Source organism: Ischnura elegans (genome assembly GCF_921293095.1).
Source record: "Ischnura elegans chromosome 13 unlocalized genomic scaffold, ioIscEleg1.1 SUPER_13_unloc_1, whole genome shotgun sequence".
In the NCBI taxonomy this organism is placed as follows: domain Eukaryota; kingdom Metazoa; phylum Arthropoda; class Insecta; order Odonata; family Coenagrionidae; genus Ischnura; species Ischnura elegans.
The window spans coordinates 8761868-8773990 of NW_025791657.1; the positions used below are offsets into that span (position 1 = coordinate 8761868).

The following is a 12123-nucleotide window of genomic DNA, read 5'->3' on the forward strand; positions in this document are numbered from 1 at the left end:
AGCACACCTCCAAGGGAGCAAAGAATATCTCCAAGGGAGCCGCGATGGACATCTCCGAGATCAATTCCAAGGCGAAGCAAGCGAAAAAGGGTACCAAAATTGTTCGGGGAAGAGTGGGACACGACGTAATAGCTAGCGTGTACAACAATCCCGCACATCCTGCTGGTTTTTCCACAGAACGTAAACTAAATAAAGCGACTGGAATCCCGATAAAAACAATTCGCGAGTGGTTGGAAACTCAAGAAGCGTACACGCGTCACAAGCCGGCGAGAAAAAAGTTTGTTAGAAACCGTTACGAAGTAAACTCTATAGATGAGTGTTGGCAATGTGATTTAAATGATTTGAGAAGTTTGAAAAAATACAACAATGGGTTCTGTTACATTTTAACCGTAATAGATATATTTTCCCGCTATGCGTGGGCAAGTCCTCTCAAGTCAAAAAGACCAGAGGAAATTATAGAATTATTTAAGGTTATATTTCGCGAACGCAAACCATTGAAAATTCAGAGCGATAAGGGAGGGGAATTTGTTAATAGCAAGTTTAAACGTTTTCTCTCGAATCAAGGTGTAAAGTTTTACACTACTAATAATCCCGAAATTAAGGCTAGCCTCGTGGAACGCTTTAATCGAACTCTCAAGACAAAAATGTATAAATATTTTACGAAATACGCAACTTATAAGTATATCGATGCACTTCCGAAACTCATTAGTTCTTATAACCGTAGCAGTCATTCAAGCATTGGGATCGCTCCCTCTCAAGTGAATGCTAAAAATGCATTTATCATTGCTAGTCGGAGGAAAAGCTTAAAGAAGACGGATGCCAAATTTAATAAAGGTGATTACGTGAGGCTTAGTAAAGAGAAGATTCCATTCGCCAAAGGATACACACCAAATTATACTAAGGAAATATTTCAAGTTACAAACATTGATCGAATGAAACTAATTCCAACCTATAAATTGAATGATTTGAACGGAGAGGATATAAAGGGTAGTTTCTATGCGGAAGAATTAGTCAAAGTTAACGTGTCTCCCGACACGGAGTACAAGATCGAGAAAATATTGAGACGTAGAGGTGGTGGTCCTAATTTGGAGTATTTTATCAAGTGGGACGGATACCCATCGTCATTTAACTCGTGGATTTCCGCTTCTTCTGTCCGTAAAATATGAATGAATTTTATCTCACACTACCCAGCGATAGCTCGAGGGATTTTTTCCCGAGAAATACGATAGCTCATTATCGTACAAAGTTGAGTCATCGCATCGATTTAGACAATAACGAGTGGTGTGTCGGTCTTGCTGAGATTTCCATTCCATCTATTGAGGTAAATAAAGCCCCCGAAGATACACCTGCTGAAATTTCGATTCCTTCTATTGAGGTAAAAAAAGCTCCCGAAGACACGCCTACCGTTATCGATAACTTTACCCCAGCTTCTCGCGGAGCAGACAAATTGACTCCTAAGGATAATAGGACCCGGACTGAAGAGGGATTAGTTCGAGGGGATAATGAAGTTATAAATGTGAAACTTCAAGATGATTCATACTTTACAATTCCCATTGGTACTTATGACAGTATTGCGACGGCATTTGCAAGGCCATACATTACCTCCAGTACACGAAAACAAACTTACATTTCAAATGAAGTAATGCGCTACATTGATAGATTGAGTGTAAGGATTAATCAGGTTGGAGTTGATGAACGCATATTACCACGGTCTGTGCAAATTTCAGCGAGCGGAGTAAATTACTCATTGTCTCCAGGAACGTATGAATCGTTTACCAGCTTATTCAATAAAACTTTGTCAGGGTTTAGTGGAAAAGGCAAGGAAAAGATAAAAAATGACCTATCATTATTATCGGCTGTTCTTATTAGATTATCATTTAAAGATTCAACGTTGACAGATGATGAGCTAGCTGAAATCGTTGATGGGGTCAAAGCAGAGATTAACGCTAAGGGTAATATAGGAAAAAGAGAAATAAGAGGTATTACAAACTCCTCAAAAAATCTTTACGTTTACACAGATATAGTGAAACCTCAACTAGTCGGAGACACTGTGAGTCGTTGCATCCGCATCTTGAATTCGGAAATTGGGGAATATCAAACATTCAACCCTATTTACTATTACCCCGTCGAGAAAAACAATATCGAGAGTGTGGAAATTCTATTGAGTGATAAACTTGGTGAAGCGATTTCTTTTCATAGTGGGGAGCAAAGCTCTATAGTGGTGTTACACTTTATAAAAAAGAATTGATTTGCATTAGTACATCATTTTACGATGAGATGGCGCCGGTGATGGATCGATATTACAGCTATTATTCCAAGCAGGTGGGGGGAGAGATTGGACCTTTGTATAGAGCCTCTTTTCGGGTGCAAAAGGGGAGGGGTATTGGGAGTTTCCTCGCTGGTCTCTGGCGATTCGCGAAACCTTTGCTTTTTAGTGGACTTAAGACTGTTGGTAAGGAAGCCGCGAGCGCTGGAGTAGCAGCTCTCGGAGACCTTGGAACAAAACCGGTTAAGGAGATACTGCGCAGTAGAATAAACGAGGCGGGTCAGAACTTGAAACGAAACGCTGAGGAAAAGATAAAAGGCATGTATGGAGGTGGATTGAGAATCACGAAACGTCCAAGGCTTAATAAAATAAAACATAGTGGTGTGCGAAAAAAGCGACAGTCATCGAGAAGGCGAGGAGGAAAGAAGATCGTTGGAAGAGATATCTTTTCGCGATAATGGCTGAGCATATGCTGTCTTCGTTGGATTTATTCCAACCCAATCCACCCGTTCAAAATAACATTTTAGCAAAAAGACTCGTATCCTATAAGCCTATTTCTTCGCTAGATAATCGATCTGTCATAGAATTCCTGATCAAAGACTCTGGGGATGCGTACAAGGATTTGAATAGCATATATCTTAGACTGAAAGTGAAACTTTGCAAAAAAGATGGGAGTGATTACGCTAGTTCTGACACGAATCAACCAGGTGTAGTTAATAATGTTTTGCACTCTCTCTTCGAACAGTGTAACGTTTATTTCAATGGAACGTTGGTCACTCCGTCGGAGGATAATTACCATTATAGGAGCTACTTGGAAACTGCTTTGAATTATGGTACTGATGCGAGCAGAACACATTTACGAAATGTGGGTTGGGAACTCGATACGGGAGATGACATCAATAAGACAGATTCCTCCAATGTAGGTTTTAACAAGCGTAAAGAGTGGTTCAATAATAGTGCGGAGGTAGAGTTGTATGGCAAATTGCATGTTGATGTATTCAATCAATCCGAATTGATGCTGGATCGAGTGGATATTGGTATAAGACTATTGTTATCTAATCATGCTTTCTATCTTATGGGTGGAGATGGGCTATTGAAGATTTTAGACGCAACTTTATACGTTCAACATTTTGATATTAACCCGTCCATTTTAGTTGCGCACAATAAAATTTTAGCTAGTAATAATGCCAAATATCACTACAAGCGTACCGAGTTGAAAACTTTTACCGTTCCTTCTGGTGGGCGAACTTTGAGCCTTGACAATGCAATCGTGGGTCGAATACCTAATACAATTATTTTTGCAATGGTGGATAATGAAGCATATGCGGGAAGTTTGAATAAGAATCCATTTGCTCTCACTCACTATGCGCTCGAGAATTTTTCACTCTTTGTGAACGGTGTGCAAATTCCATCCGAAGGATTACAATGCAATTTTTCAAGTAAAAAGTATTGGGCGCGTGCGTATGATACAATATTCTCAGGCAGTGGTATTAAGCATTACAATAGAGGTAATCAAATCACTTACGACATGTTCGGACATGGTTATTTTATGCTAATTTTTGATTTAACACCTGATGATTCTGGAAACGAGAATTATATAAGTTTAGGTGATAGAGGGGTGGTGAGAATAGAAGCGAGGTTTGAGAATGAATTATCGAAAACGGTGACGTGTTTACTTTTCTCAGAGTATGATGCAACATTGGAAATTGATAAAAACAGAAACATTATCACAAACTTTTAGTCATGGATGGAATTCAAATTAATAGGTTATTAAGACCACTCACTATATTTCGTGGAGTTTACGCATCTGATAGGTTACCGAAATTACCACAAAATGGAGTTTACATAATTAATTTAGATCCATCTAAATTACCGGGTTCACACTGGGTGGCGGTATATTTACATAATAATTATGCAGAGTATTTCGATTCTTACGGCTTACCTCCTTTCGTTTCAAATATAAGAAAATTTTTAAAGCCATTCTCAGTCACTCGTAATCACATTCAAATCCAAAGCTTTCGTTCGGATATTTGCGGTGAATACTGTTGCCTCTATACCGCTAGTAAATCATTAGGTCAAACATTACACAAATTCCTCACACACTTTCATCACACCTCTCCTCATCTCAACGACTGCCGAGCCCTGAATCTGTTTCGTCAGACCTTCAAGCGGGTGCGGCGGGTCAAATGTCATCCCAGGGCTCAGCGGTGCTGTTCCCGAATAAATACGATGAGCAGGAAGAGGAGGTGATTATTTGAGAAGAAACAGCCGCAGAATGCAGATCGTGGTATCTGTGACTTATAGCCAAGGCGGGGTGACGGAGCTTGCAGCCGTCGACGTTGATTCAAATCGTTTATTTTGGGGTAGTTTCAAGAAACATGGGAAGCTCATCGCTGGAGGAAAGAAGCTACGTTTCCCAGACCCCCTGCAACGAGATGAGACATCCTTCAACGAGGGATTCATTTCACACGCTGAACTTTCAACTACTTTGGAAGCTATTACTGAGGATGCAGCCGCTCTGTACGCATTCAGCGAAGCAGAGTGTGAGTTCCTGACCGATCTCACGGGACGCACTTTCATCTCTCTCGAAAAAGAGTTAAACTGTCCCCCTCCCGAAAAATGTTCCTTTCTTGTCTTTTCCTGCCTCAATCCTTGTCACAAATTGCGCAACAGCACTTGCGCATTGAGAGATGCACATTCTCTCGCCCAGTGGTTCTAGTATAACCGTCTCAAAACCGAAGTTGATCCTTGCCCCGATGACTGTTCCCCCACCCCTCCTCCTACATCAGCCTCTAAATAAGGACGATTACGTCACCATACGTCAGTCGTCATGCAGCCGTCGGTGGATGCAGACCATCAGTCTCCTCCGGTGAAGAGGAAGAAACCTGCCGGAAATTTTATTCCTTTTATTGGACAATCGGACAATTTACTTCTTCAAACTGTGTATTATTTGAACAAAACAAAGACAAAGAGTGTGTGTATTGGTTACGATCCTGGTAGAGACTGTGAATCAGTTGTGCAATTTAATCAAGTTGGGAAAAAAAGTGTAATTGTTTCACAAAGTGAGTGGGTAAACATCTTGAACTGTGAAAAGGATGTGGATTTGTTCTTTTACAAAGGAGAAAAGCACTCTTTAACTTCCTGTTTGGCGTATGCGAATTACTTTGGGAAGACGCATTTGGTTATTAAAAAGAGCTTTAATTTAAGGGAAGATGAGTGGTTTGCATTTGTGAAACTTTTCAAGCTGATTGATTTATTTCTCCAGAGGCTTTCAGCCAGTCGTGACAAAGTGAGACATTTTCTCGCCACAAAATTAGCAAAGAATATCACGGATTGTGATTTTGAACGTCTTGAATTAGAGATGGCACTCATAACCTATGGTTCGGCTGATAAATAGCCTGTGTGTGAATGAAAGGCTTTTTTAACCTCTGGCACGAATGAGAGTTCTGTAAGTTAAAAGGTCTTGATGTAAGTTCAACCCCTGGCATTGGGCGTAAAAACCTTGTAAGTTGGACATACATCACGATGGGTGCCATTATCGAATTTCAAGGATTTACGGGTAGCAATGGGAATTTTATTGTCAAGGAGTTGGCAATCATCGCTGTACAGAATAAATGCTGTAATACGTGGTTATTTAAATCACCACAGAGATTACTCTTTACAAAAGAGTCTTCCTGGCTGAGAAACAACTATCACGGCTTGTGCGAATGCTCTGGAGATGTGGATTATTCAGAACTGGAGAGTATACTTCACAATTATACTAAAATTTTTAAATATCTATTCACAAAGGGTGCTCAAAAAGCTGCTTTCTTAACAAGTCTTCTTCCCAAGGGAATTTGTGTGGCTAATCTGGAACTTTATGGGTGTCCTTCATTCACGAAATTGACCACGAATGAGGGTTGTTTAATTGAAATTCATATGGATGGTAATCTACAGTGTGCTTGAAAAAATTGTTTTAAGCTGGCTGATTGGTGTATACGAAATAAAATATGTTAGATTTTTTAGTGAATTATATTATTTTATTGCTTTACATCATCGTGTTCACTTTGATCATTTACGATGCTATACAATTGAGACAATATGATTGTATCTGGGGATATTTAATCGAATGTGGTTATTTAAGCGAGAGTGCTAGAGAACTGTCTGCGCTCAGACGTGCTGTTCAATTGTTTCAAGAGGATTATAACATAAGTATGAGTGGGGAAATGAACTATGAAACCATGTATATGGTGAACAATGTAACAAACTCATCTGTGTGTGGTTGAAGAAAATAAACTTTTGTTGTTAAAATTTACCCTGGTCTTTCATTTGGAAATAAAAAAAACATAATATAGTATTTAATATATATTTATTGTTAATAAATAGACATATCAACTTCAATTTTGAGTATAAACTTTATCACTCTCAGACGGGTACCTTTAATGGTGTCTGTCATACCATATCTCACTTTTGATTGTCTATGGTCTGTATAACACACAGGTTTTAGTCCGTCAATACAATCACTTTGAGTCCTCGTTCCTCCTCCTTTTGCGTAAACTCGAGGCTGGTAGCATTCGTACACATCCAACCAGATTACAGGGTACTGCTTGTCCGCGAGGTGCTGCTTTTCCGGATCGGTAATGTCATCCTGGTTAGTAATATTAAATCTCTCCACTACCCCATTCTCATTCTCGAAGCCGGAGAAAGTCACCTTCTTTCCAACCACTTCAAATGCCTTTTTCTGGTGTCGGAATACGCAGTAGTAAACTGCGTTAAAAAGTACCGACAGCACAAAATCTGTGCCTCGATGAGGGGTGTGTACGATGTAAGTATCCGGATCTGTCTGTTTCTCCACCCGGAGATTGATGTACTCCACGGAGGCTTCGGGATCTCTTTGCAGCACAGCGACAGTTCTGGAGGCCATGTTAACGTTGAATGAGCTCGCATCCATCTGCACTCTCTTATATATGGTAAGTTTCCCACACCACTTCAACCTTGATAAGTTCGTCGACTTCGTGGGGTGGGTTGGACGAGGCCTCCCGTTCCACTTTAACCTTGGTGACTTTGAGGGTGTGAGTTGAGCGGTGAGACTAGACGTTCAAGGTCAAGGGGGAGTGGGGTAAATGCGAGACTTGGAAACAATGGGAATACGTTAGCTGCCAGGTGGGTGGAGACCGATACGTGACTTGGACCGATGTCGATGGTTGCGTGGTCTTTCGATTTCCAGTGTGTTATATTTCAATTGGTAATAACTTTTCCGAGAATTTGTGCCAGCTCGATCGGATTTATTCTACTGACACTGACATAAGAAATACAGATTGGAAAGCAGGTAATTGAAAAATTCTTTCGTGATTGTTCCTCCAAAGACGATACTGAAACATTAAATATTTAGACTAACGAAGTAAGACGCACTTGGTGTGAATTTTAGTGCATTTGGCGCGTGGGAGAAGCTTGCGGGGAGGGGACGCGAGCGGCTTTCGCCCAAAATCCATTTAATCACATCTGTCGGGTAAAGCCGAAATTGGAGCGCATATCCGAAGTTAGCACACCTTTATAGGCACTCGAGAGGCCTTTTCATGGACCGTAGGCTCCTTTCCTGCGTTCTCGGATCTAAAAATATTTCATCACTTCTCTAAAAGTTGGTAACATCGATTTGTTTAACCCCGACGAGGCGCCTAATAAGGGACAAGTCGTCTCACTAAGCTTTCTTTATTACCTTCTACCATCTTCCGATTTATATTATAAAAGATAAACGACCTCCTAGCAGGATACGCGGGATGAATTTTGCTGTATTCGAGGCGTGGGAGGGGTAGAAGCGAGCGGGGAGGGGAGTGGATCGGCCTGCGGCTCTTGTATCCGCGACGCTGCGTGGACGTTGAAATATTTTCTTCGCGGGTGCGGACTCAAATTAGGCATTTTGTGGCTAAACAATGGCAGATACGTCAAAATGCACGAAATATTTGCCCTAAATGGGCAGTAACTCGGCAAAATCTATAGGAAATGACCATAAAATACTACATTTTTCGAATTTTGACCTTCCCCCCCTAAATTGCATTTGAGCGAGGGTCAGGGGTTCACCTAGAGGTCTCAAATTTTTCAGGCCTTATTTTTGATCGATCCCACAACTTTTTTTCATTGGGCCAGATGGATTTGAAAAAAATCGATTTTTCCGATCCGCCCTAATGGACGGATCAAGGATTTTTCTTGGATCCCGATTCGGATCTTATCCTTGATTTTTGGAGCTGAATTTTTCAGATCGGATATTTTTGGATTGAAATGCATTTTCAAATTCCTGACGCTGAGATTCCCCCAGTAATTGTTCAATATCTTGGGAAGAGTCAAACTATGTGCCAGTCGTATTTTGCCTTTTCTATTTTCAACAGCTGAAATTCTCCTACGTAACCTCTGCGAGAGCTTTCAAACAAAACGGTTCATGATTAGGACAAGAATCCCATGGATGGCTCATTCAAAGATAGAATCAGAACTCTTTCCACCCTTATTGGGGCATGGCATTCACTGAAGCTACAATTCAAAATTTCGGAATCAGATCCTATGTCTTCCACGACTTTGGATCTGATGTATCCAATGAAGGGCAATATCCGCGGATATTTGGATCCGAGGTATCCGATCCGACCATCCCTAATTATTATTGGACATATGCCATTGTTATTATAATTTTGCATTTAATGGGTGACATCTATTATTCTCTTCAAGTTTAACATGAAAGGGGAATACAAAGACCGACTTGGTGGAGGGAATTATTCCGTGATGTGCACACCAGATACAGCTGAAAATTCGGATAATGCCCCAGACCCATTGGCCACTGATGATTTGGTAAGTGCTCTCTTGCCTATTTTAGCACAGTTATGCTAATGTACAAATTCATTCTGTTGTGGAATATTCCCAACACCTTTCAGCAGGAACTCAAAACATTTTCCCTCACTTGATTTAACACGAACATCTTGTATTTCGAGAGATTTTCGAGAGGTACAAATCAATTCCCCACTTCCTGACCCCAAATCGTACCCTACTTGTCGAAATTCGTGTCTCATTTGTTATTTAATCGAGCATGTAGATGGCACTTGTCTCAAATTTGTGAACCTTGCGGACGCATCTACTCCTTGGGATTCGAAGGTGGAAACATCAAATTAAATTTGTGACACATCATGTGAGTAATTTATGAATCTTAAGAAAAGTTGAAAGCCTCTAATTAGATGTATAGAATCGGTGAAATGGAATGTAAAACAGTGGATTAATATGAGTGATGGGCAGATTCCTTCATCAAAGAAAATTTAAGGCATGATTGCGATTCGTTACCCACCATCAGTGTATTCATGATATACAAATTATTTGGTTTTAGAAATCCCAGTATAGACAAATGGCAAGGGTCAATTTCAACCGCATTTGGAAAAGGCGAGATTGGCGCCCATGTGATGCCAATCGACGTGAAGTCACAGGGACCTAGTTTCTATACATCTAAGTAGTCAGGAGTTTTACATCTTCTGAGATTACTAATGCATGTGTGAGGCACAGAGCTTAGGGAAACATGTCTTAATAATCACGTATAAAAACTGCCTATGGTCGGAAAGTTTCCTTCGTTTGATAGGTCATTAATATCCTTATTTAAGCCAAGCACTACCTGCTAGAAGGGTACTCTGCTACCTACTAGCATCCTGCGTCCTATCAGCACTCAAAGCCTTTCCCCAAGGTCACCTCACACGGCAACAGCTGGAACCAGAATGATGTCTCGCGGGCTTTTTCCAGCATTCATACTTAGCCATTGTGTTTTCGCACCCTTGAAAATTTTCACTTTTATATTAATCGCGAAAAATAGATATCGTTGTTCAAAAATCTAAGACTGTGAAATGCATACTCAAGGAGTTATAATCTTTCGATTTAGGCAATTAAAAAACAATAGGAAACCACCCTATTGCTGACAGTAGAGGTGAGTGGTGAGCTACGACATATCAATCTTCGGACGGCTGGCTATTAATTAATAATCTTTGTTCATTGCGGATTGATATTTGGAGGAGGCGACCTACAGCTTAGGTCATTTGTGCTATGTGGGATCGATAGGTAAGGAAGGGTGGAGAGAAACCCAGCGTCGGCATTAGCCTGCTCTTAACGAAATGCACCAAGGGGACCACGGCTTAATGTCCCATCCAACAGAGGGAATGTTGAGCATGTAACACTACTCACCTGCTATTTTTTTTATTTCGTGTTACCTTAGGGTATAGAAACACTTAATTATGAAATAACATGCACAAAATCACTTTTACACTTTTGTATTCAAAACATCATAAAGAAAGACTAATTGTGCCCAATTTACAATTGCCATCATAACAAATAGATAGCATAACTTCCCTTTCTTTTCTAATGGGATTTTGTTTCTTCTCCTTTTCCTTGTGTATATATAATAATGATATAAGTTCCACTTATCAGGTTCAAGTTATTCAATTAAGTGAGAAGGAAGAATAACTTCATCGGCCAAATCTTGTTGGATAAGTTATTGTTTTCTACAGAGGCGCCAGAATTGTTCACGAGGGATTATTTAATTTTTACTGAAATCCTGTAATTCAAGTTTTGAGCGTGATCAAATTTGTTTCTTCTAACCAGTGGTGTAACTAGGAATATGCTTTGGGGGGATGAAGGGGTCTGGGGTGAGAACCCCCCTAGGCAAGGGGGGTCCCGCAAAATTTTTGAAAATGCCATGCCTGGGAATGCATTTTATATAAGTTAGCACTTAAAATTTAACGCAGATGCACTTATTATGTGTCAAAACTAGACTATAGTTTTCAATATTTTTTTATTTCTCTGAGGCTTTGTGGGGATCTATCCCCCTCATACTCCCATAGTTACACCAAAGCTTGTAACAATTGATTAAAATGTTTATCAATGAGTGTTTCTCTTTCCATTAGGGGGATTTTGGAACATACAGGTCCTCTCCTTTTAAAGAAGATCAGATCAGTGATAATGAAGGTGGATGTGTGCACAATGATTTTCCTGATGGCACCTCAAGCAAATTGGCGAATGAAGCATACTCCGATCAGGTAATACTATTAATGAACTATTTATTGTAAGTTGAACTTGAACTGCATCTGAACTTTATTGCCATCATAAGTCAGCAATCCTAAAATTGGTTTTATATAGCCCTCCATTGCTCTTGGCTATATGCTTTTCTTTCCATTTATACGGTCTTCTTCTCTTTTACACCCATAATAATCTGATGCATGAAACACATTCAGAAGCATTACTTTCCCCTCTTACAGCACACGTGTCCTTTTCTTTTTCGGATTGTCTTTATCAGGTCATCTTTTTTAGAAGAATTCTCTTATCTCTTCTCTGCTCTTCCTTGGTACTTACTCTGTCGACCCCTTTTATTTTTAAAACATTCTTCTGGAGCAATGCAATCTGAAAGGTTCTGCTCTTGACTTTTCTGCAGCTGTCAATTTTGAAGCCTTGCTGTCGTTTATAAATATGCTCCATATGTAGTGTGTGGTGCATCGTTTCCTTACTTCTTGATTTGAATTCTCAGCTGTGATTATATTCTTCTTTTTAGTAGAATTCTCTCTGTGTCCATGCTATTCTACTGACCGTTCCTTTCTTCCTTCATGCATCACTAATAGCTTATCTCAATGTTGCATAATTTGTCTCATTGTAAGAATATGACCCCTTAAAAATGACTCAGAGTGTTGAAACTGGTGTCGATAGTAGAGCTTTGTATTTAAATGTGTAAATTATAATTTGTTATTTATATTTTATCACAGATGTATTGCATTCCCACTATGTTGATATCATACACTCGAAAGCACTGTCTGATACCTTTTGAGCAAATAAATTTTTAAGGATTCAGTTATTTTCAGTCGAACTGATGGTGT

General features: G+C 39.9%; 1 protein-coding gene across 1 annotated transcript in view; it reads left to right on the top strand.

Moving 5' to 3' along the window:
• LOC124172224 (zinc finger protein 565-like) overlaps positions 1 to 12123 on the top strand; it is a 142060-nt gene that overhangs the window by 110586 nt on the left and 19351 nt on the right. Inside the window, exons 4-5 of the mRNA XM_046551646.1 lie at positions 8960 to 9079; positions 11164 to 11295. Of these exons, the coding sequence (XP_046407602.1) occupies positions 8960 to 9079; positions 11164 to 11295 (252 nt within the window). The remainder of the gene's footprint in view (positions 1 to 8959; positions 9080 to 11163; positions 11296 to 12123) is intronic.